Source organism: Rhipicephalus microplus, chromosome 9 (assembly GCF_043290135.1).
Source record: "Rhipicephalus microplus isolate Deutch F79 chromosome 9, USDA_Rmic, whole genome shotgun sequence".
NCBI lineage: Eukaryota > Metazoa > Arthropoda > Arachnida > Ixodida > Ixodidae > Rhipicephalus > Rhipicephalus microplus.
Window position 1 is genome coordinate 17603059 of NC_134708.1, and position 25479 is coordinate 17628537.

The window sequence follows — 25479 nt, forward strand, 5'->3', positions numbered from 1 at the left end:
TTAGTCATGAAATATAGATGTGCCGAAGTGTATGTGCCCTGTTACTGGAATGGTATGAAGCCTTTGTGTTCTGTACATGCTGTAAATAAACTTTTTCTAAACATGTCGCTTCGGAAAACGTATACATTTTTCCGAAGCGACATCGGACGCTCGCCGTTGGCGTCATGACGATGTACCTGGCGCCCAACCTATCGTGTGCCGGCCGCCGTGGAGAAGTACGTCGACGAAGCCGTGGAAGAATACCTGGAACAACGACCGCAACGACGACCCTTCGTGATAGTTGGCGACTTCAACGTCGACGTCATCAAGGACGATTGGGTGGTCGACTACATGGAGTCGCGGCACTCGCTCAAACGAGCAACGCACGACGGCAAACATCATCCGACCACGGTTCGCGGGACGTGCATCGACCACGTCTTTGCAAATTTCGACCGCTGCAACCAGACCCAGTCACCCTTCACTTTACGGACCATAAAGCCATCTTGCTCAAAATACCCAAAGCGTCTCCTCAATAAACATCGTCTTTCGCAGCATACGTGCGTGCGTGTTCACTCGTGTTCACTCATAACACACACGCATGTCGCAAATTACAAACCACATTTATCGTAGTTCAACATATCTGCTCCGCATGCTAACCAGTGTTCCCACTCGGGAAACTGCGGTCATTTTCTTTTTTTTGCTTTTACAGAGCTTGGTTCACAACACAACAGAACAGTTTTAATCAACAGTACACAGTGAAAAACCAAAAAGAAAAGGAAGAGTTTCTTGAGGTTACTTCTTTGCAGAATACTGCAAGCTGCAGGGCAATGCTTGAACGAGGCTTGAGGCAATGCTTGGGTGATAGGACGCGGGTAACAGTACGTTGGTAGTATCCAGTCGTTGGGGCTTCTTGCTTCGTCGTTAGAACGGGTGATATATACCAAACTCAATGGCTCAAAATGAATGTTTCTTGATGGCTGCTTCTCATGACAGTAGCAATGTCAACAGCTGCAGGCGTTTGGGAAAGGTCCGGAAGAACTGTTGGGGTTTCAACGGCAGACCGCGGAGAATATTCAAGGCACAAAAAGCAAGAAAAAAAAAGGTAATTGACTGAATATATAGGAAGGACTACTTTGCGAACTCTCTTGGGATCAGCATCAATGCAAGAGTCGACGCTTGGGACGGTGTGAAAAACTGCATGATGTGTGCTGCACCTGACGTTCCTAGCTGTCTAGTTGTGGAAACCTGTAACGAGAAAGAAAGCGATGCAGAAGAATAAGCACTCTACGCGTACTCAATCGCCAATTGATTCCAGTGCCACACATCTTGAGTGTCCCAAATCCTCAACACCACATTCGCTTTAATGCATAGGAGGTCCCATGAGCGGCAACCTTCGGTGCCAAGAAGCATTGGCAGCTTCATCAAAACAACGGTAACAGATAGGTGTTGTCTGGCAAGCGAGAATAAAGTAAGCTAAGATCAGTGATTGCCATGAATTCAGACATGCTTAACTTTTAAAAACTGTCCATTTAAATACCCTCCTCGGGAAATAAAGGTTATTTGGTAGTTAATGGCCAGGAACCGAGATTGTCATTCATCGAGCAAAAATAAAAAAGAATAACCGCTGTAATGTCCATTTCAGCAGTACATGCCCAAACGAAATGCTGCCGGTAATTGGGGGTACGGAATGTAGTGTCTGTTGCTAATCTCCAAGGAGCAAATAAGAGGGGGGGGGGGGGGTTGGGCGAGCAATGTTTTGCTTCTTTTAACGCGTCTGTTATTGAAGCGCCACCTCAAAATGCTGCAAGGGTATAAGCTTTGAATGATGCTTACGCATGTGCGTCGGCGGGTGCATAAAGCAGAAGGGGCACTTAAAAACACTACCCCCTCCCCCCAACTCAAGTATAAACTTCTTCAACCGCGATACAACAAGGATCTGCTGACCGCCACCCCCCTACCCTACCACCTGCTAGAAATGCTGTCATCGACAGCAGAATTGTCATAGCCTGTGGGATTGCCGGCAAATTATTCTTGTCTACTCGCATAATACTATATCAGCTTTATATAGTGTTACGATTTCACTCGGGTATAATCACACATATCTCAACGGACTAGCGTCAATACTACAACTTTTCAACTGATCAAAGGCGTGAGTTGAAGCGGGGGAGGCATGATATCATTTACGGAAAGTTTTTGGTAAACATATCTCTAGCGACTCACGTAATTCATAAAACTGTGCTTTTGAACTCGCTGATCATTCGCATATGAAGTATACACGACCAGGCATGTCGTAGAGTCTTATACTTCAAATGTCATTGATACCATCATCGAAAAAGCAAATTTTACGCTATAGACTCGTGAGGTGACTCACTCGAGCTCGGGTCAAGCCGTGAATCACGAGTTTAAGCGGGTTCGGCTGAGTAATATTTATAGACGATTTTGATTGATTTTGAGGCGATTCGATTTTGATTTTGATTGGTGGAACATGGGAGAGGCCTTTGTCCTGCAGTGGACGTAGTCAGGCTGATGATGATGAAGATGATTCCAAGCGAGTCCAGTAAAAAAATGGCAAGTTTGAGTCCGAGTGAGGAAAATTTTGGTGAGCGAGTTTGGGTGAGCCCCTAGAGCAAAATATAAAGAAAAAACGGGTGCAAATATTTGGTTAACCCGCCGGCTTTCCTTTTTCATTTTCTCTCTCTCTCTCTCTCTCTCTCTTGAGTGAATATGAAGTGAGCTCCAATTCTCTCCGCCGACATGTTTTTTTTTTCTTTTTTCAGTGCCGACCTGTGGCTATACGTCACCTTCAACAGGATGCAGGGATGTCTTTCTAGGTTAGATCAACGACATCGGAACTGTCGAAGACGAACCAAGGACGCCAGAACTGCTGGTGAGAAGAAGATTTAACGTCACGTGAGCGACACCGATGGTGGCACTGGCACATCTTTAAGATATACGGCGTACCTATGGCAAGGAGGTGGCTTTGAATAAAAATGAAAAAAAAAAGTGTCGCACTGTAACTGTCTCTATAGCTCTTAAGCTAGGGACAGGTACGGAGCAACAGCATGACACAGGGGGGGGGGGGGGGGGGGGGTGATCGGCGACACAGCTTACGGAAGACCCCGCCGCGGTGGTCTATAGTGGCTAAAGTATATACTCGGCTGCTGACCTGCATGTCGCAGGATCGACTCCCGGCTGCAGCGGCTCCATTTCCGATGGAGGCGGAAATGGTGTAGGCCCGTGTGGTCAGATTTTGGTGCACGTTAAAAAACCCCAGGTGGTCGAAATTTCCAGAGCTTTCCTCTACGGCGTGTCTCATAATCATATGGTGGTTTCGGGACGTTAAACCCCACATATCAATCAAATCACAGCTTACGGAAGAGGAGGGAAGAGCGCGGAAGTGCCTATACCTCTCTCTCACCCTCTTTCACTCGCCAGTCGCAAATTTTAACAACCCCTATCCCCAGCTCCTAGAAAAATGGCTTTACTATTACCGGCTTCATTTTGGTTAGGGGTGTACACTACAGATAAGGGCATAGCCTAAATACTTTTGAATCGATGTTGACATAACTAGGTGAATAATAATGAAATTCCCAAGCAGCGTTTATTACAACACTCCTCAATAAAGTCAGTAGATCATTTTCCAACATTTGTGTCTACGGCGACGCTGGCTCCAACATCTAAACTAATATACTAATTAATTCTTAGGGTTTAACGTCCCGAAATCGCCACGTGATTATAGGAGACGCCGTAGCGGAGGGCTCCGGAAATTTCGACCACATGGCGTCCCTTAATTAACGTGCATCTAAATATAAGCACATAGGCCTCGAGTATTTTCGCCTTGAATACGGCCGCCACGGCCGGGATCCGGTCCCGCGACCTGCGAGTCAGTAGCCGAGTGCTTCCGCTGGACCCACCGTGGAGGGTTTGGACTCATACTCGGAGTTCTTATGGAGGTGGATAAAATTTTCGAAGTTATAGGCTGCAATTGGTTAATTGCAATGTGTGCTGCATCGTAGTTAATTGGAATAAAAATCACAGAGCAAATAATGGTCGCACGTTAGAGCACTCAGGCGCAAAACGTATAGCATTTATTTGCATTTTGCTGCATTGCCGTATTCGAAACAATTTCGTTATAACGGTATTTACATTCAATGAGACGTCAGTGATTCTCACACGGAATACGACAGGGATGCCGCTGTTCGGACATTAAAAGCAGCCAGAACTGAAGCCAAAAGTGGTCATTTATTGTATATATATAGCCAAATTCACAGCTATTATAGATTGAATAGATGCACAAGTGAACTCTTCATAATATCATGTTGAATAAGCAACCCGCATAAATAAGGGCACAATTTGTCACACGTTGCTTCCTCTCAGATAAGTTGCAAATATGTGAACAACCGAGTGCGCACATAATTTACGTATAGAAAATATAGAGCCCTTGTCAGATAGGGTGATCTTAGAATATTCCATCCAAGTCAGTGGCCGGGAACATTAAACACCTGTTTCTTCTTAAAACTGCTGACCGCATTTGCTAAGTGGAATTCACATGATACAAGCGCAACTTCAGAGAGTGCAAACTCAGCCGTTGTTACTAACACAGTGGAACTGCAGAGGTCTCAAGAACCACAAGAAGCGGGCTCATTTCCGCCTCTATCTTGAGACCTTTGAGTTCCTCGTTGCCGTGGTTGCCCCTCAGGAACCCGGCACGGACATCAAACTCACAAATTACACTACATTTCAACACAACCCGGAGACATGTATACTTGTTCACAAGCAATATACTGCCCAGGAAGTCACACTCCCCACAACACCGCCTTTCCCATACACGATGGTGTCGGTGCTGCCTCTAAGGCGATCTGACCCACCTGTTCATATTTTAAACATTTACTGTCCCCCAAAGCTTAAGAACGTCACGTTCAGCGCAACTTTCACACAAGCTATGCAGGTGGCAGGACGGGACCCCCTCCTGATCGTCGGCGACTTCAATGCCCCAAGCAGGTTATGGGGTTACCCACGAGAGGACACGCGTGGAAGGAAGCTTGCGGAACTTCTTTCTACACTTGGACTCACCCTCCACACTGATCCCGCCAGCCCAACACGTGTAGGCAACTCTGTTCAACGAGATACTTGCCCGGACCTCACAATTACACGCAACATACGCCATGCCGACTGGCTGAACACACAGGACACTCTCGGTAGTGATCATTGTGTATTAAACACAACTGTGTCCATGCGTCCCTTAAAACGCCCACTTACACAAGCTCGTATCCCAGACTGGACAACTTTCCGCACCACTCTACCTATTGTAGACCCTCTCCAGTCGGGATACGACACCTGGTCTAAATCACTGACGTCTACACTGAAACAACACGAACAGCTGATACAGCTCACGGAAACTCAAACGGACGTGGACAACCACCTCCTCCATCTTTGGCAGGCCCGCCGCAGCCTCACCAAACGATGGAAAAAACAGAAACATAACAGACGCCTCAAGAAACGCATCCTAGAACTCACGGAGCAAGCTGCGGAATATGCTGCTCAGCTAGCCGACACTAACTGGGTGGACAGGTGCAACACGGCTGCACGCCAGATGTCTGGTCGCAACACGTGGCGCCTGTTTCGCGCTCTCATCGATCCAACACAAACACGCACGGAAACTCAACGTCACTTACATAAGGTCATGCACAACTTTACAGGAACGACAACACAGCTGGCAAACACGCTCAGGGACCGATACCTGTGCACCACCAAGGACCCCCGGACGGCCGCATACTCCTACGCAGGCAAAAAGAACACGCAGTTGGACACCCCGTTCCAGCTCCACGACCTCCAGGCGGCCTTACGCAAGATGAAGCGTGGCACTGCACCAGGGCGTGACCAGGTTACGGTCAAACTGTTGGCCAATCTTCCCGACGCAGCCTACGCCACGCTCCTCAAATACATCAATAGCATTTGGGACGGAGAAACTCCTCTCCCTCTTGAATGGAAATCAGCTCTCGTGACCTTCATCCCGAAGGCAGGTAAACCTATTGACGTGGAGAACCTTCGCCCCATCTCCCTCACGTCTTGTGTCGGCAAGCTGATGGAAACGATGGTGCGCGACAGACTCTCCGAGTTTCTAGAAACACAGCACACTTTTGCGGACACCATGTTTGGATTCCGCCCTCAGAAGTCAGCCCAGGATATACTTCTACAGCTCCACCATGACATATTAGATCCTGTTGAATGCCCCCACAATGACAAGGTAGTCCTGGCCTTGGATCTTAAAGGAGCATTCGACAACGTGAAGCATGAGGTAATCCTTGACCACCTCAGTCAGACCAACTGTGGTTATAAAACATTCAATTATGTTAGACAGTTTCTTACAGACCATCAAGCCTACATACGCATACAAGATGAGGAACATGGGCCTTACGTCATCGGCTCGAGGGGAACTCCTCAAGGCGCGGTCCTCTCTCCCCTCCTATTTAATATAGCCATGCTTCATCTTCCCCCCAAATTGGCTTCTTTACCAGGGATACATCACGCTCTTTACGCGGATGATATCCCGATCTGGGCCACGCAAGGTAACCTGGGTCACATGGAGTCATGCCTGCAAGCAGCAGCGACTGTAGTCGACGACTACGCAACCTACTGCGGACTCCAGTGTGCCCCGGCTAAGTCAGAATTTGTGCACGTACGTCCCTCCCCTCAGGACACAACTCAGCTCCATATCAGTCTTCCCTCGGGACCAATCCGTGAGGCCAAGGAGATCCGCGTCCTTGGCCTCTTCATACACCACCAACGCAAGGCCGACACCACAATAGCCAAACTTCGCACGGTGGGAGACCAGGTGGGCCGTATGGTCCGCCGGGTCTCCAACAAGCGGGGCGGATTACGAAGCAGGGATGCAATGCGGCTTGCCCATGCTTTCGTAACGAGTAGAATACTCTACTCGACTCCCTACTTGCACCTACGCAAACACGAGGATGATCAACTCGAGGTCATCCACCGTAAAGTTATCAAGCGGGCTCTCGACCTCCCTATCACCACGTCCAACCAGAGACTTCTGGCCCTAGGCGTGGTGAATACCTACCGGGAACTTCGAGAAGCCCACCTCGTTAACCAATACACGCGCCTTGCACAGACCCATTCCGGTCGCCGCCTCTTGGACCGAATACACATCAAACACGATTACTATATTGAGGAAAGGGTGAGAGTGCCAGAACCTTGGAGACGCGCCCTCCGGGTCCGACCCCTTCCACGCAACATGTCCAAAGAAAACCACAGTGGTCGCCGCCAGGCGCGCGCGGAAGCGTTGCAGCGACACTTTGGTCAAGAGGAACACGTGTGCTACGTGGACGTTGCCGGCCCGCACCATGGGGGGTGGTATTCTGCCGCAGTCATACACAACGCAAACACCGTAAACGGGCTCACTTTCAAAGCCTACAGCGCAACACACGCGGAGGAGATTGCCATCGCTCTGGCTCTCACCTATCCCTCTTCTAAACATATCATCACCGACTCACGAGGGGCCTGTCGGAACTATCAGCTAGGGTGGGCTTCACCGCTTGCTCAGCGCATACTGGAACCTAGCTGCCGATACGTTAATCCAACTCCGCGAAATCTGGTTTGGGCACCCGGTCACCAAGGACTCAGGGGTAACGAACAGGCCGATCAGGCCGCCCGCGCACTTTCTTCCCGGGCTATCTCCCTGTCTTTGGAAGCCTACTCGCAATCAGACAATTCGGCCCTTTCATTCAAAGATATTACCAATTACTACAAGGAGGAGCACCGGCGCTATCCAGACCCTTGTAAGGGACTGCATCGCGCTGACGAGCGCCTCCTTTTAAAACTGTTTACCAACACTGTACTGTGCCCGGCGGTGCTAAAACATTTCAATTCATCCTTTGATGGCACGTGCCAGTTCTGTGGTGAGGTGGCTGACACCTTTCACATCGTCTGGGCGTGCCAGTCTAATCCATCTATCCCCCCCAACCCCAATCCCACGAGAGAGGACTGGGAGGCGGCCCTGCTCAGCTGTCAAGACCTGAAGGCCCAAGAGGCTCTGGTTCAACGGGCGCGGGCGGCGTTGCTTGCCAATGGAGCTCCGGAATAGGGGTTCCACCTAGTTCTGTGAGGGTAGGAGGCCAATAAGGCCCCAACCCAATCACCTCTCTGTAACCATTTAATGGTTATTAAATGTTTTCACCACCACCACCACCCAGAGAGTGCAACTGTGGTTAAAAAAGGGCACCAGCTTTGTTTTGTTGCGGATCTATTGTATGCGTCCATGGCCAGCACGTTAGTCGCGCATGAGAAACAATGCATACAACGAGTTGCCCCGGCTATAGGCGTTGTTTTAAGCCGGATAACCAGTTATATGCGTTGTTTTTAGGCGGACCTGACTAAGAGTATAACCTTCGTATTCGTACATATGGCAAGCGTTGCGTATATACATTGCAGGCGCCTCGACGTGCACCAGCCAGTTGTTGGGTAAATTTGAAACGGGCCCACATCGGCTGAAAACGACAAAAAGCTTACAAACTGTGTTTTAAATGCAAATAATGACAAAAAAAGACGAATTGGTGAACCAAATTACGAGTTTGAAAGTTTCCAGAGAGCATGCAGTCTTGACACCAACCGGAAGTTTTCGTAGCCGAAAACGGTGGCGAAAAGTATATCTATAGCCACGAATGGCAGCACTGGAATACGAACACGCACCGTAGAGAGAGACGTAAAGTGAATTGAGGAATGATTTGGTGATGTATGAGCGAGGTACCCCACACAATAATCCATACTCATGACGCTTGCAAGAGGCAGTATACCGTAAAGAAGTTGGCCTAGTCACGGGAGGGAAGAGGGGAGGCTGCAGGTGATCACACCCTTCCCCAATCACCCAGCCCACCCTTCCCCAAAGAAAATATTTCGTCACCACTTCACCCCCCCCCCCCTTTACCTTGAGGGCCTGTTGTTCACCTCTATCACTTATCAGGACATAATAGTGACACAAATTAACAGCATTTATGCTGTGAACGCGTTTCGGTGTTGCTACAAAAAAAAAAAAAACGCCAGGCCTGCGTGGAAAGCGCAGCACAGTCACAGCGAAATCCGGAAGAGCGGTCTTTCAGAGCCTTTTCAAAACACTCTGGGTAACGGCTACAAGCACACCTGCCGCATACCCACTACGCCAAAAATAATCAATTTTTGGGTAGTATAGGTCGTCATTCACTATATATGCTATCCTTCTTCATTATTCGGAGAAGCGTGGCATCCGGTATACATGCGCTTGCAAGGAATTTTGTGCAAGTCCCCCTTCCCTGAAGTGAGGAAGGTTGGATCCGACCCTGCAGCCCACACAGGTCAAGTGAAGGGCTGCAGTTTACATACACTCCGTGCAATTGACTCTCCCTTTCCTATATCAGACGAGAACGTGCAGTGCTGTATGCAGATAAGGCTCACCTCGTATCGCCTGCTCCTGCGGTGCTGGGCATGTGACCAAAAAGCTCGTGCATCTGGGCCAGCACTTCTTCGCGGATGACGCTCTTCAGGCGTGGCATTAGCTTTTCCATAATGGTTTCCTAAAATAACACACAAATAGAGCTGTCCATAATAGGTTGAACCTCGATCTAACGAAACCCGGCGATTAACGGTTTCCGATCCAACGATGAAATTTTCATTCCCTGACCCACACGGATTCAATGCACTCGGTGTTGACGACTGCATTGAACCTACTTGGTTTAAACGCGGTCATCAACTCGAATGAACGAAATTAAGTTGGCGCCGGACCCGATTTAACGAAGTTTCTTTCTAACTAGTAAAAATAGCGACCGTTTTTTTTTTAAATTTGGGCACAGTCGGCGTTTTTTTTTTTTTAAAGCTTGTGTGTGGACTAGATGGAACATAACGTAGATAAGAGCTGCGCTGCAAAATTAAGGAGAAAAAAATTTGTGTCTAGTCCAGTTTTTCTTGTTTTTTTTTTTGTCCTTAACTTTGCAGTGCAGCCTTTCCCGGTGTTTTCTAGAGCGAAAAATTTGTGTCTAGTCCAGTTTTTCTTGTTTTTTTTTTTGTCCTTAACTTTGCAGTGCAGCCTTTCCCGGTGTTTTCTAGAGCGTGATCTCTAACACCATCACATCAATTAATTCTTCGTCATCACCATCAAGGGCGTGGGCAGAAAATGGTTTTGAGGCCAAATTAAGGGGGGGGGGGTCACATGGCCGTTGCGCCTCCCCCTGGCAACGCCTGACGACTGTATACATAACCGTGCGCACGAAAGGGGGGTATGCAGGGGTCGCAAAACCAGTATATACATTGACGATTGACATTATAGGGTCGGGGGGCGCAAAGTCAGCTCCGTATACATTGACAAGATGGGCAGGGGTGGAGGAGGCGCTCAGATGGACCTTCGCCCTCCTCCACCCCCCTCTCCTGAAGGGGAACTCTACACACGATCATAAGCGACTGTATATATAGGTATTTTGAAGGGTCTGCACTTCGCGCACATGCAGTAAAGCGATAGACTCGGCAGCAGGTGGCGCTCTGAGACCGACAAGATGCCGCAAATGACGGCGTTAAATTATTGTCCCTATTAGTTGTCCCGCATAAACACTGCCGTGGTTTCTCTTGTTATATAGTCCTTCTTGCGAAAAATGTCTCTGTATACTTCTCTTCAAAATAATATGGCTTGTTTGCCTTCGTATGCATGCAGCTCTGAGCGTCGTTATACTTTGTGAAGCTATAGCTTTCCTGCTATGCAGTATGAACAACTCGTAGCGGCTGTATAGTCACTTCCTGCAAACAGCCTGTTCAAGCGCGGATCGCTTACGCTATGTGCCACCATTACTTGGGCATATGTAGCACAGAGAAGCGCACTTGCTCTCTTTTTAATCTCGAGATACCATGAATCTTTCTTCATTTTGCGAACTCCTCGAGTTGAAGGAATGGTTTGGGTACCGAACATCCCGTTTTTTTTTTTTTTCAATTCGAGTTTGAACTGGACTTCTGATTGCAATGTTGTCGGTTCGTGTGTGCTTTTGTTAATTCATTCTTAATTATCTGACAATTTCTACGTTTCGATAAGATATTACAGATAATGTCCCCTATATTCTTGCATTTGCATATATATTGACTTAATCTTCTAATGAGTATTTATGCGCTGGAATTGAATCGCTTCTGCATCAGAAGTTTATGTGAGGAGACACGGATTTTTTCATAGTAGGAAGCATATATTCCTATACTCACAATGAGATCTTGTTCGTCTTCACTGGCTCCTAATCAAGAAAGAGAAAGAGAGAGAGAATAAAATAGAACATATATGTGCAAGCAATGTTAACTTACTTAGAGCAGCTATAACTTACATGTAAGAAAAATACCAAGGAACATCCATCCCGAATACGACAAAGGAAGAAGACAAGCCAGGATAAAACTGCTAAGCAGATACTACAACGCACTACTAACAGCAATGAAGAAAATGTCAGATACACAGACGCAGCGGCTTGTACCTTACAAATGACCGTTTTGCTATAAGCGTGATCGACGAAAGCGACGAAGAATTGAGAGTCGCATCCATACGTGCCAAGGACGCGAGTACAGCTGAAGAACTGGGCATAGCCCTGGCCATCGCCACGTGCAAGAATACGCGGGCTATAGCGTGATAGCAGATTCGCAAGAGCTCGTATACGTGTAGAAGATATACATGAACGGAATGATTGGAAAGGCATGCACTACATGTCTTACAAAAGCATCAAGGTGGACGAAATAACCATCCTTTGGACACCGAGACATGAGTATCTCGAGGGGTACCAGGTGCGGCGCACGCCGCGGCTCGAGATCATGCACACCGATCCATCTCCGACGCTGGGATCACGTACCGACGGCTGTTATACGATGAGCATGAGCGCTTACCGAAGAAGTGCGAAGGCATTTTAACGCACTGCACGAAGTAGAGGAAGTGGTACCCGCCAGCACACAATAGTCTGAATAGGGAACAAGCGGTGGCATGGAGAATATATTACAAGCAGGAACTTACCCGCACGGAACATTGATGCATGCTATGTAAACGGGAACGTTCAGGCGGGACTGCAAGTTTTGCCCTCCAAACACGTCCAACACTCTGCGCCACATGGTGCTGAAGTGTCGCAACAATCGGGACATATACCACAGTCGTCACCACCAAGTCCAAACGCAAATGATGAGAAAGAAACGGATAAAGAGGAAGTGTTCGAAGACCAGTGGGAGGCTTTGCTGGTGACGCAAGACCCTGACAACCATGCAGCTACGATTGGTGAACCGGGCTCGGGCGGCGGCAGCGTGCCATGGCTACCTGGACTGAGGAGGTTACCCACCTTAGGGCTGAAGTACGAAGAGCCTGGTCCGAATAAAGTTTCATTTCATTCATTCAGCATTACCAGCTAAATGGCGCACCGATCGCGCATCACCAGATTGTCACAACGCGGCGACGCGCGCTGATGCGATCATCAACCACACGTACTTTGCCCCTCGATGGGGGGGGTGAGGGGGGGGGGAATAGACGCTCACGCGTGGGCGCGCTTCTCGCGGTGGGGAGAATCGTATACGCCTTGGGCTTTCACCGGAACGATTCTGTTCTCCGGGCGCACATATGTCACTGCACTCGCTGCACGGTCTCCGTTTGCGAAAATGGCACGCTTTTCAGACACAGCGAAGTATACAGCTGAGACACTTATTCGCGTTCATCTGTACCTGCAGTGAGTGTATACGTTTCGTGTGTCATTTGTGCGTGAGCAACGTGGGGCACGTCTCGATCTGCTTGCCATTAATCGCGTGACATTGCGATTTGTTGCTATCGCATTCATTGCTTCAACTTTGCGGCAAAGCCGTGACTTTTTGCAACGTTCCGACTATCAGGGAGTTCCTGTATACACCCCGCTTTATAATCTGGGCTCCTGCTCACATGGGACTCGAAGGGAATGAGGCAGCCGACGTCACCACCCTCGCGCTCTCTTACTGCAGGCATTCCCACTGGTCTTCCCCGATCAGGACGATCTTGAATTCAATCCGGTGTATTATTTCCGCGAAATCGTGCAATATTACCAATGTTATCATAGCCTTTATCCACACCCATGCAAAGGCCTATGTATATATAGAGCGGGGAATCTGCTTTTATACTCCGACTCTTCATGAACACTATGCTGTTCCCGGCAGCCCTCAAACATTTCGATCCCGCCTTTTCCTGCAGCTGCTCACACGTATACTGGGGAGAAGTCTGTGGTCTTCTACCACATAATGGGGGCCAAGCTTCCCTTGCAACCCTGACGTACCAACCCTACCAGGGAAGAGTGGGAGAGGACCCTGCATGCTTAGCTGTTTTAGCCTTAATTCAAGGCCCGAATTGCCCTTGTTCGACAATCCCAGGCAGCAGCCGACGCCAATCGGATCCAGTACTATGGTATCCAGACCAATAGATGTATATGTGACGAGTCCTCTTATGAGGCGGTCGCTGCATACCTCCCTCGCGTTTATTTTTCTTTTAAATAAATGTTTTTACCACCACAACCACCAGATGAACCGACAGGATGGTTTACGCAACTGGCCCGGCCGTTCCTTGATTATATAGCTTGATGGTCCCTCTCATGCATGTTCGTGCTGTGTTTTTAAAAAATTTTAAGTGCGTTCAAAGATACAGTATATGTGATATATTCCAAGTGACAGCACTATATACTGAATAGCCTAAATTGTCACGTGCTCTTATAAATATTCCGGGTGCGTACCGCAATGAGAGCGTGTGGTGATGGGAACTGTCGTAGCTGGCCGCCTGCAGTGACCCGCAGTGGTTGGTGCGCGGTAACCAGGGCGCAGCGCCTTCGGCCCTGCAGCAGTTCTTGTAGAGTCGTTTTGGAAGCACCCATGAGAATTGGCCGTAAGGGGGATGCCTTGTTGGGATGACTCCTCAAAAGGTGTCGTTTTACTGCATGAAAGAAATGCAAAAGAAAGAAAAAGAAGCGGTGACAGACGCGCATTGGCAGACAGTTACACAAAATAAACCTGTCACTGTGGCGATAGAAGTTTGGAAGTATAAATGCAAGGTCCGTTCCAACACCCCATTTCACGTCTAAAACAAAGTACGGCCGCAAATTAAAATGGCTGTACTATCACCTATACCCGGAACAGGGCAATAGAGGAAAGGATCACAGCGTATACCTATACCCCACATCCACTGTTCCAGCGGCATATATATATATATATATATATATATATATATATATATATATATATATATATATATATATATATATATATATATATATGCATCTGTAAATGGCAATCTTGTTTGAAGGGGCCCTGATACACTTTTTCAAGTAACCATGGAACGAATTCATTAGAATAGCGTATTGCCTCACGAACTCAAGGCCGCAAAATTTTTAAGAATACGCGTCCAGTGCAAGTGGAGTTACAAAGGTTTGTCGCATGCTAGCAATTGCATTCTCTCTTCTCTCGTCCCGACGAAAGAGCTGGATGCTAAGTAGGGAGGAATGGGAGGGGCAAACAAAACACGTCAACCACGCCTCGTGACCTTGAGCACTTTTTTTTCTTCGAATGCGCGGCTTTGTCAGTGTGATCGCGCGCGCACGCGTTACACTGATTTAAAATATCTAACGAGTTTTATAGGAAGCTGCGTAGTTTCTGGTACCAAGACACTCTGTAATATAGGAGGCTATCATCGTACTGTATGACCCTCTTTGGACAATATAGCTCGATCGATCAGTATAGCTATTTTTGGAAGCACTTTCTTTGTGAGAACACGTTTATGCTTATAATACAATAATAGCTCATATTGCTCCCCATTAGCTGTACAATGCAAGTAACAATAATGTGCGCATAAGACATTTTAGTTGACAACTTAAAGTTGTAATGCAAGAATTCTTAGAATCGACGGCCCTTACTGACAGCTTGCTTTATGTTCGTAACATATATACAGGCGATATGAAGTTTTAAAGGAGATACTTGCACCCTTCACATTGTAAGGAACATGTAGGCGTAATTTAATCCTAATCTGGGTTTTGGAAATACCAAAAAAAACATGATGTTTAATTTCAAGAAGTTTCCCAAAAATGAATCTTGGGAAGAACGCACTTTAAACGCAAAAAGAAAGAATGCACTTTAAACGAAGAAATGAAACCTCGTCGGTGTGGCAAAGATTCGCTTTTTAAAATGATTTATTTCATCATGAGAACTTGGGCATCACGGTTACTTCGACGGTGTGGCTTTGGCGAGTTCCTCACGAGAAATGCAAGGGCAAGCGGCCAGATGGAAATTTCCGGAGACACTCAAGACAATTAACTTTTTTTTATGTTTTGATCGCCACCATGTAATTTTTAAAGGCGATTTCGGTTTACTTGGAGTTTAATTCCAACCTAGATATTTTTGTCACGAAAGTAAGAAACTAAGCTTCTGAAGGCAAGTCAAAACAAAGATGTATAATTTTGAAGAAGTAAATAGGGTTTTCAGAGTAGCATCTGCCATTAAACATTTATCTCTGTACGAGTTGCTATATGTCCTTTGCTACATATCCAGCGCTTCTGCACAAAGGCCCTGCCGGGATCTTTTTAACTGCCGAAGGGCACGAGAAGCGAGCTCCTTCGTGGGAGGAGGAGTGGCAGGGAGGCGGGGAGCATGCTGCGGTTCGACTGTTTGCTCGCCGAAAACGGGGCGTGGGAAATGGGGCGTAATTTGGGGATGGTCCACTTCACGTACCCTCCCCTAGCACCGCCTCTGGTACTACTCGTCTGCGTTTATACTTGTTTTGCGTCAAACTGGTGTACTACAGCTTTTATTAATAGTGATGGCTTTTGCACCAGGAGAGGAAGCTTGCCTGACACAGGGTTCAATGCCAGAGCCAAAGGTTCTAAATAAAAATTTTAGTTTCTTTTTTTTTTTGTAAAAAGGAAAGCGCATGCTTATTCCCAGCTTCCCGCTTCTGGAAAGCGCGTCGACGACTTTTAGGCAAAGATGATAGACCACGCATACTCACGGTGGCTTCTCAGTGCCAGCAGGAATGTAGTGGCCGGCGGCGGGAACAGCGGGGTTTGCCTTCGTTGAGGAACGATCCATGTCCATTGCCCACACAGCCTTGCAACGCCCAGACCTCCCTCTTTCGGCCGGATTTTCAGTGGCTGCAGTGCTGCTTTGCATTAAAACGGGCGCAGACGTTCTCGACGAGACGTTGGTGTCGTAAACTATACGGTTCGTGTTGTGCCATTCAGCTTTGTCGTGAACAGAATGGTTGCTTGCCGGAATAGGTGTGGGGAACTCTGCAGTCTGTTGAGGGCGCGTTCGAACTGAGACCGATGCACCATTTTCAGCGTTTCCCTGTCTAGGGCCCTGATGTTCTAGGCACGGCGTTGGTGGAAAAGGCAGAGCTTGGTTTCTCGGCGGGACGGGGTGCGCATAGTTTGCCGTAGAATGGGCGCCACACTCGGCGGACCATTGAGGGCCTGGTGGAACGGCCCTCAATGCCGATGCACCATTCCCAGTGTCGCTCGGCGTTCCAGTGGGCGCAGATGCTGTGGCAGTGATGCTGGTGTCAGGAAGGAGGCTTGTGTTGGCGAGACCATGAAAGGAACTTGCCGACTCAGCTGGGCGGGACTCCGCGGAGCTTTGAACGTTTTGCTCGGGGTCGAAGGCGATGACTCGGCTTGTGTTTTCGCGCAGCACAGTGGTGATCGAAGTGGCCCGCCACTGCGCCGTACCTGCGTCGTTGTTCGTGAGGCGCGCGTTGAACCCCAGCTTCTGTCCCACCGAGAAAATATCGGACACTTTCTCGGTCGCTTTGACGAGCGTGTTGGGCACGCACTGCCGGTCGAAAATCGCGCGTGCTTCGTTCTCCGCGCCAAATGTCAGGATTCCACCGTTTTCGTCGACAACGGCCACGGTGCCCACTTGATTTAGTATTTCATTCTCCGCTTTGTTCGGGCCATCATACTCTGCAGACACGGACGGGATGTCACGCTGCGCAGCATCGGAGTCGCCCAGTTCCACCCGAACAGCCTGGTGTCTGACCTTGAATTTCGGCGGACTCTCTTTGACGTCGACGATGACCGAGTCTCCTTCTTTCAGGCCACCGAAGTCTCTCGGGTCCCCTGGTTTTGGGTTGACGATAGTCGATCGATGGGCGTACACCGTTGCTCGTTCCGGCTGGTCGATCGCTATGAATCCGTAGCCTTTTTTGACGTAAGATACGCGCCCCTTGAGATTAAACAGGGACGCCGCAGCTCTCCCGCCATCTTTAGAAGCACCCCTCACGGGCATACTAACTTGTAATAACGGTCGCCGCTGCAAATGTAGAAAGAAGTCCGGGATTATATAGCTATTTGGAACAGTATGCGATCACAACGATCGAGAATGAAGTTTCACGGGCACTGCACGCGCTATATACCGTGATCTCTACTTTCTGAAAATCGAAAGGCGAGGTAAAAATTTATAAGCGTGCGTCCACTTAATGAGAGAGAAGCCGTCTCAAACTTTTTTTTTATAATTTCCTGAGCAACTATATCCAAACGTTCTACTGTACTAAGCTTCGTTGGCGACAGTGCTGTTTTCACTTTTCGTCTTGCACGAGGCAAACAACTGCATGCGCCTTGGTCTGCGAGAATACCTGTATATAAAACAGATATTTTCTGAAATATTACCTTCGTGCCATGGTTAAACGTGTCGGAGAACTGATTGCGTTGCTGAGCGACAGTGGCGCCACCATGGGGTCTAAAGTTCACGACGTCTGCACACTTCGACACCTCATTTAGAAGTTTTGTCTGCAGACACAACTTCTGCATCAAAGATTCTTTGGATATTGCGCCATAAAACGTTAGAATTGCCAGGACAGCATATTAAACATGCGATGACTGTTGTCTGTATGCTAAAAACGCGGGAGACAAAACCTATAATAAATATTTCACCCTGCAACTTGAATCATCATTCATTAAGCCGCGCGTGTACGATAAATTGCATCGCTAGTAATTTGTGTTTATTTGTTTATTTATTATATATATACCTGCACCACCCCGCAGTAATGACACTATAAAAACACGGTAAAACACATCGTTGTCCAAAATGTTCACACTGTCAGACGATGTATCATTCTGTTCTCGATGGCTCATGAAGAAAAAAAAAAGAAAATCGCTGCATATCTGCGTGATATTGGCTGCAAATGTCGTCATCTCCCGACCTTCTTTCGTGCGTATAGCGTCGCATTTTCAGCGCAGCCAATAAACCCTCTGGTCTTTATAGCATTATATATGTATGCATTTTCTCTATAGTGAAGTAGCACACCACCTAATACTTGTGTGTTGATCTAGCGCCTCAGATATGCGTAATATAAGGCATACAATTTACGAATGCGCGCGCAAGTGTTCCGTAAATTGTATGCCTATACACCATATATATTCAGAGCCTGAATGTCCAACGAGACGGAATGTCCAATGGGTCACGTGACGGGCGAGACAATGTCCAACGAGCCTGAATGTCCAACCGAGACTGAATGTCCAACGAGACTGTATGTCCAACAAGCCTGAATGTCCAACCGAGACGGAATATCCAACGAGACGGAATGTCCACCGAGACGGAATGTCCACTATTGGACATTCCGTCTCGTTGGACATTCCGTTTCATTGGACATTCAGGCCACAAGCATACACCATACAATTAAAGCCTATGTAAGCTCCGTCCACAGCAGTCACCATCCCCCCAGGCAGCATTTGCATAAATGTGTTGGACTGCAGTCGGTTGTTTACATGACGTCAGGCAGACTTCGCAGATTTCAGGCTGATTGCTTGTCCGCACAAACTCGTGTTCATTGCGCTAGTTTACTTCTTCCCGAATTTTACTTCCCGAATTTCACTTCTTCCCGAATTTTTGCCTGAAATTACGACTTCACTGCTCCGCGAAACGTGCTTTAACAAGTAACGAAGAACTTTTAATTCATAACATGCACAGCGTTTGCATTACTAGCGAAAGCGTGCCTGGTTAGAACGGAAATCGTTATTCATCTGTGCTCCGTTGCATAAATGAATAATGACTGACATGTGCAGTATACTGTGTGCGGAGCGTAGATTTGTTCTTACGTAGCAACCGACTATGTAAGCTCATCTAAGATCATCTATAGTTTGACTGAATACCCTTTACTGTGAGTAACTGCCTGTTCATGGGCATGATTACGCGTATATATAATCCGACTAAATATGACAGTCCCACCATTCTACGACTCTTGCATTGCAATGTAAGAAGTGCGAACAAAAACTATGACGAAATAATAGCCCTTATCAGTCGTCAAAATGTAAAATACGATGTTATAGCACTACCTGAGACATGGCTGAAAGATGGTGAATCCATAAACATCGCTGGGTACCAATTTGTTTCCCTTCCAGGACAGTCTATTGCTCGCGAGGCGGTAGCGTGGTACTGTACATATATCATCCTATATATTACTTTTACAAAACTAAAGAAAGTTACGGAAACACAATTAGGAGAGCTAGAGGTGTTGTTTGTTGAGATGCAGAATAACGTAATAGTGGGCGTCTAATACCCACATCCAGACGTGAAGATTCAGCCATGCAGTAGGGTTGACAGGCGGGCTAGGGCTAGTTGGTACAAATTCATAATGGAATACTGTAGATTCCTCACCATTCACTGTATATTCCTTCACCACTCACTTCACCTTTCACATTCACCTTCACCATTCACCATTCACTGTAGAATTCACTGTAGATTCCTCACCAAGTCTAACCTAGCAGTAGTTGATTGCTACACAGAGCAAGCTGCACATCTATTGCTAAACCTGGAGCACCTGATCATTGACGATCAAATCGTGCAGTTTAATACATATGTAGCGCTCCGCGAAGGGCGCGTAAGAGGCGTCATTCACAGAATCAAGGGATTAACTGAAGAGCAGTTAATGCAAGGCCTGACAAGTTCAAAACTCACGAAATCGTGTCATCACGGCCCCTCGGGTCGTCTAACACAGCACTAATCACGTTATGAGAAGATCACTCTCTCTAACCTGCATTTGTTAACCCACTCCTTATGTAATACCCCCTCATCGGGGTCTTTAAGGTGATAAAGTGAAGCTCAACGGTTCAAACCTGCCAGGATACGTGGCTTTCGAATCAGTATACGTTTCTCTGTGCACAAATACAGACCCAAGATAACGTCATGCTTTAACTGCTTAGCATATGGACACAGAGCTGGCGTTTGCACGGCCCCGAAAAGGGACCCAGGAGTTTGCACCAAGTGCCATACGAAACATGCGGAGGAATTTACCTGTATTCCGAAACGCATACACTGCAGTGGACCCTATGACTCACGCTCGCCCGAATGTCCAAAGGTAGCAGCAGCTACTGCTGCTCTTCGTGAGCGAGTGGGCAAACCACACAAGCCAGCGGCACCCTATATTCCTTACCAAACCGCTGCGCATCGGGCAAAAAGACCCAGAAGACGCAACAGTCAGAGGAACAGAACTTTCCGTCTCTTGCAACCGATCAACTATAACACTCACACCACGGACGCGCTCGCAGTCGGCAACACAACCTCCGACGCAGCTATAGCGTCCCCCGCCACATATGCAGATATATAGGGTGCATAATGCAATATCCACCTAATGCCTCGCCTGCACCACAGACGCGTCCAAGCGTTCTGCAAGAACTAGTGGAACTACGGAACACCCAGAAGAAGTATCTGCAAATTTATCAGTGACCAACAGAAAACTATTGATGAACTTAAAACTGTTATTATCCAATTGAAAGAACAAAACGCTGCTAGAGACGCTCTAACCTCGAGTCAAGGGCAATGCCCCCCCCCCCCCCCCGAGCAGCAATACAAGCGTCGCCTCGAGCAATTCGCTGCACAGCTACAGCATGCAACACATTATTGAGACACTCAAACCAAAAACGTTGGTTAAAGGTATACACCAAACGCATCAGGCCTATTGCCAGTGCAGATAAAGAAGAAACCATAGATTCAGAGTCATGCCTCTGATAATTCAGTGGAACGCGAGAAGCCTTCCCAACAAAGTTTATGATTTCCTTTGCATATTAAAAGCTCTCGAAAAACTCCCATTATCATTTGGGTGCAAGAGCCGGGTAAATATTGCCCCATTCCAGGCTTATGCTGGCGTTTCATCTGGTCGATGTGTTACGTATACAAAGAAGAACCTTCCGGCGGTCCACGACCTCCCTTTTTCAGTTTCATTCTCGTGCATTTAGACTCGTATCGAAATAGAGGGCAAGACATACGAAATATTAAACTGCTACAGCCCTCCCAAATCAAGTATAATGTGGAGCTATACCCCTCAGTAAAATAGACCCTAAAGGTCCAACCTTAATTCAGGGAGACTTTAACGCACCATGCGTCTTCTGGGGATACTCACAAAATTCTCCCAAAGAGAAGCAACTCAAAAAAGCTTTGGAAGACGCCGGCTTTGCCCTCCTCAACACGCCAGGCCAATACACAAGGATTGGTGGCGCGAATCAAAATAATACATCGCCAGACTTTACGTGGGTTAGGCACCTACCCAAAGGTACGCACTGGGTCTTATGGCCCCAGAATATCGGCAGCGACCACTAACCAATTGTGATTGTCTGGGGCGAAGTTTTTACTATGTCAAAGGAGTGTTCCTTCATTGACTGGGACAAATATACCGGTCTTATAAGGATATATGCCCTGAAACAGTCACCCTTGACGAATTTACAAAACATATATACGAGAAGCGACAAGAAAGGCAAGCAAAACGTACAAAAATATTGCTAAAAAGCCTGCGCCCGATAGGCACCTCTTTAACTTGTGGGAGGCACTCATAGCTGCTTTACATGCATTACAGGACTGAAAAATCAGCTCGCAATCGTCTGAAGCTTATAAGCTTTTTACGAGGCAAGCATCAAAGTACGCATGTAAGCAACAGTGGCAGGATTGCTGCAACCAGCTACACGGTCGGGTAAATAATCAAAGCCTATGGAACATTGCCAAATCACTGGAAGGCCGGGGCAAAACTCGAACAGCCGCTGAAAAACTCTGTTTGGCCTCCCATTCATCAGCACCAGCCACCACTGATGCGTGCGCCAACACATTTTTTCCACAACCGGCAAGGCATCCGGAGTATCCAAAGTGGCCAGAGGAAAAACGAAGCAACGACATAATGGATACTCCCTTCACAATTCAAGAACTTATAATAGCACTAAACGAGTCAAATTGTAAAACAGCTTCAGGCCCTGATATGATTACCTACAAACAATTACAGCAACTGACAGAGAGCCAACTAACCCCTCTTCTTTCCATCATCAATCAAGTATGGGAAGTTGGCAACCTCCCTAAAGAGTGGAAACGTTCAAATGTTATACCACTGCCTAAACCGAACAAACCTCCGACGACTGCAAGTAACCTTCGGCCAATTTCGTTAACTTCAGTCATCCGAAAGGTGATGGAGCGAATGGTAAACAAGCGCCTCACATGGATGGCAGAAAATAAGGAGCACTATCACTGGACCCAAACTGGCTTTAGACACCACCTGTCTACTCAAGACTCACTCCGGCGCCTATACGAGGACGTACTAAAGAACCTCTCACCGCATTGGCCGAGCACTATTGTAGGTATTGACGTACGTATAAAGAAGGCTTTCGATTCGGTGCCTCATGATACTATACTACGAGAGCTCTCAGAACTGCCTGTTGGTAGAAGGCTGTATAATTATGTCCGGAGTTTTCTCCAGGACAGAACCTTTTTTATAAAAATAGGCTCTTTCACCAGTCAATCATACTCCAACAAAATCGGAGTTCCGCAGGGAGCCGTTATCTCTCCAGCACCGTTTCACACAACAATGCGCCCACTTGCCTTTCTTCTAAGTGAAGTCCATCTCGGCGGGAATCTATGCCGACGACGTTACAATTTGGTGTAACGAGCGAGATATCTCTACGCAACAGCAGCAACTCCAGAAGGCAATGTATGTTATCACCACTTTCCTTGAAGTGCAAGGTCTCCATGCAAGTTTCACCGGAAAAGACAGAATTTGTATAGTTTTTCCGAAACCTACAAACCACAGCAAGCAGCAATTTATTCGAGATAAAACCCAACTTAACTGTACGCAACAAGCATACAGCACAAAGAGCACATTAAGGTACTAAGCATAATATATCGACAAAATGCCAAGTCTACACTCAACGGCTAGAAAAAGCACTGTGCACTACGAAACAGACAACAAGAGTGCTGCGAAAGTTGACAAATTGCGCCTTAGGGCCTATCCGAAGGTCAAATTAAAGGCTCGCACAAACGCTCGTACACTCAAGGCTCCTATGTGGACTACGTACCCTTCCTGCCAATGACGGCGACCCAGCTCAATTGAAAAACTTGAATGTGACGCAATGCCACAGGGCTACCAAAATACACCAAAGTCGAAGGCCTGTGCAGAACAGGTCTACTTCTTCCATTACGTGACTATGTAGAGCCTGCACTGCAAGCTCAAAATGAGCGCCTCAAGCTAACCCGCCCTGGAAGAGCCATCAGAAACGAGCTAGGTCTAAGAAACCATCACCTGCTTCAAATTCTACCCACCATTCCACCATGGGAAGATATTACTGTGACAGGCAATCGGCCGCTTCCAGAACATATGAGCCAAGCCACGGACAATCAGTGAAGGGCATACGCTCTGCGGCATATTGAACACCTTAAAGTATACCTAACGAAGAAGATATAATCTACATGGATGCCTCATCCACTCTAGAAGGCACACAGGGGCATTTTTCAACCTGAGAACAGGAGAAGCATCCTCATTATTTATTACTCAATCCTGCTTACTGCCCGAAGCAGCTGAAGGGTACGCTATTTCGGAAGCTCTAGCCCATTACAATCAAACAGGATCATTGCCAAAAGCTATCCACAGCTTCACGGATTCGCAGCAAGTGCTTCAAACACTCCAAACTAGAAGAAAGCTACCAGCGCACGCCAGGCACATCCTGCACTATGCCGCCTAACTCCAAGAGCGATCAGTCCGGGTACGAGTTCATTGGATTCCTGAACACACAAATATACCGGGACACGAACTAGTTCATCAACGAGCCTTGCAGCATCATAGCAAGGAACGACTCGGGGATGCGAGCTCGAAGCAGGCCGCAACGATGACCCAAGATGAGACCCGTGAAGGCAACTACCGAGCGAAAGTTCAACGCCAGCGGCCATTAAGGGCCAAATTAGAAGAAGCTACAAAACACGATGCCCCGCGCCCAAGATTCACCCGCCTCTACGAGGTCACACTCAGAAGATTGCAAACACGAAGTTTCACGACAATCCCGGTCCTTCAATAGGCACCCGACAAAGTACTCTGACCCCAACTGGGACTACTGCCACGAGCCAGCAACGACAGAGCATATTCTCTGGGAATGCCCTGTTCACGAATCAAGCGGAACAGATTTTATGAAAAAAGCCCAACGTACCCTGCCTCAGCTACAGCAGGACATGGAAGGGACTACCAACTGGATACTTGACAACGCACTCGATGATCAGAGCAAGGCTGAACATGTGGTGTGCTGCCTTGCGCATGATCACCATTCCCTGCCCACCAGTAACAAGCTGACCAGTTTAAGGTCACCTGAGTTTTCTTCCCCGTGGTGCTGAAGCCAACAAGTGAGAGCACATTGTAAATAGTCAAATAAAGTTTTCAATCAATCAATCAATCAAATCAGCCAATGGCTGGTAGATGGGCTTACTGGGCTTAATTCTGTGATATTTCGAGAGAAGAGAGAGCTATGTTTAGCTGACTTTGACAATTTATCGTGAACTCCAGGCCACGTGCTACGCTAAAGTATTTGGCTCGCGTGTTGTCTGGAGCCTCTACTACCGATCGGCTGCGTGTTCTGACCATACTCAAAGAGTGTTGCAGGACCCCTTTAAGAAAGAGGAGATAAGAGATAGGAAAGATGAGGGAAGCGGTCACAGGAGTCCCAGGACGGGGCGCCGATCGGCGAAAGCTATATATGCGTCAGGAGATCACGGAAGACGAGCCGATCGGCTGGAGCAAGGCTGCCATCGGAGATCGCGGACAACACAACACTACCGCTGCCCCGATTGATCCGGCGTGGGGCGAAATAACTTGGATGGGGGAGAGAATGAGTATTGGAGAACGTAAGGGAAGAAAGAGAACTATAAAGACCGAGAAAAGAAAAAGAAAGTTATAAGAAGCGAGACATAGAAAGCGAAGAAATATAAAAAAAGATGAAAAGAGCGAGGAAGAGAAGAAAAACAGAGAGACATGTGAAAAACTTCGAAAACGGAAGGAAAAGATGATCAAGGAAAGCTTAGATGTCCCAACATTTTCGATTGACCTTTGAAATATTTATCTACTAATTCTTCAGCAATCCCCCAGAGTGGGTTCCTGGTATCATTTAACCATATAGTAGCGAGTGTCGTGTTTTCTTGTCCTCTTCGTCCCCGTGAATTTGCGCTACTACACCATATGGTTAAATGATGCCTCACCAACTAGCCCAGGTCTCAACCCTACTGGGTTCC

At 47.4% G+C, this 25479-nt stretch overlaps 1 protein-coding gene across 1 annotated transcript; it reads right to left on the bottom strand.

Moving 5' to 3' along the window:
* Positions 1–695: 695 nt before the first annotated feature.
* LOC142771563 (uncharacterized) lies at positions 696–17285 on the bottom strand. Its single transcript, XM_075873225.1, has 5 exons — positions 15971–17285; positions 13710–13906; positions 11203–11231; positions 9424–9542; positions 696–1224 (listed from the first exon to the last, which is right to left on the bottom strand). The coding sequence occupies exons 1-5, from the start codon at positions 17245–17247 to the stop codon at positions 1203–1205; spliced, it is 1644 nt and encodes a 547-aa protein (XP_075729340.1). The 5' UTR covers positions 17248–17285; the 3' UTR covers positions 696–1202.
* Between the last annotated feature and the right edge of the window lie 8194 nt (positions 17286–25479).

What these genes read in the sequence shown, in the direction of transcription:
- LOC142771563 (XM_075873225.1), bottom strand. Translation starts at nt 17,247, where the DNA reads ATGCCCGTGAGGGGTGCTTCTAAAGATGGCGGGAGAGCTGCGGCGTCC. An exon ending in GCTGGCACTGAGAAGCCACC is followed by an intron (nt 13,907 to 15,970) that starts GTGAGTATGCGT and finishes TCTTTCATGCAG; the next exon opens with TAAAACGACACCTTTTGAGG. An exon ending in AAGACGAACAAGATCTCATT is followed by an intron (nt 9,543 to 11,202) that starts GTGAGTATAGGA and finishes GTGTTATTTTAG; the next exon opens with GAAACCATTATGGAAAAGCT.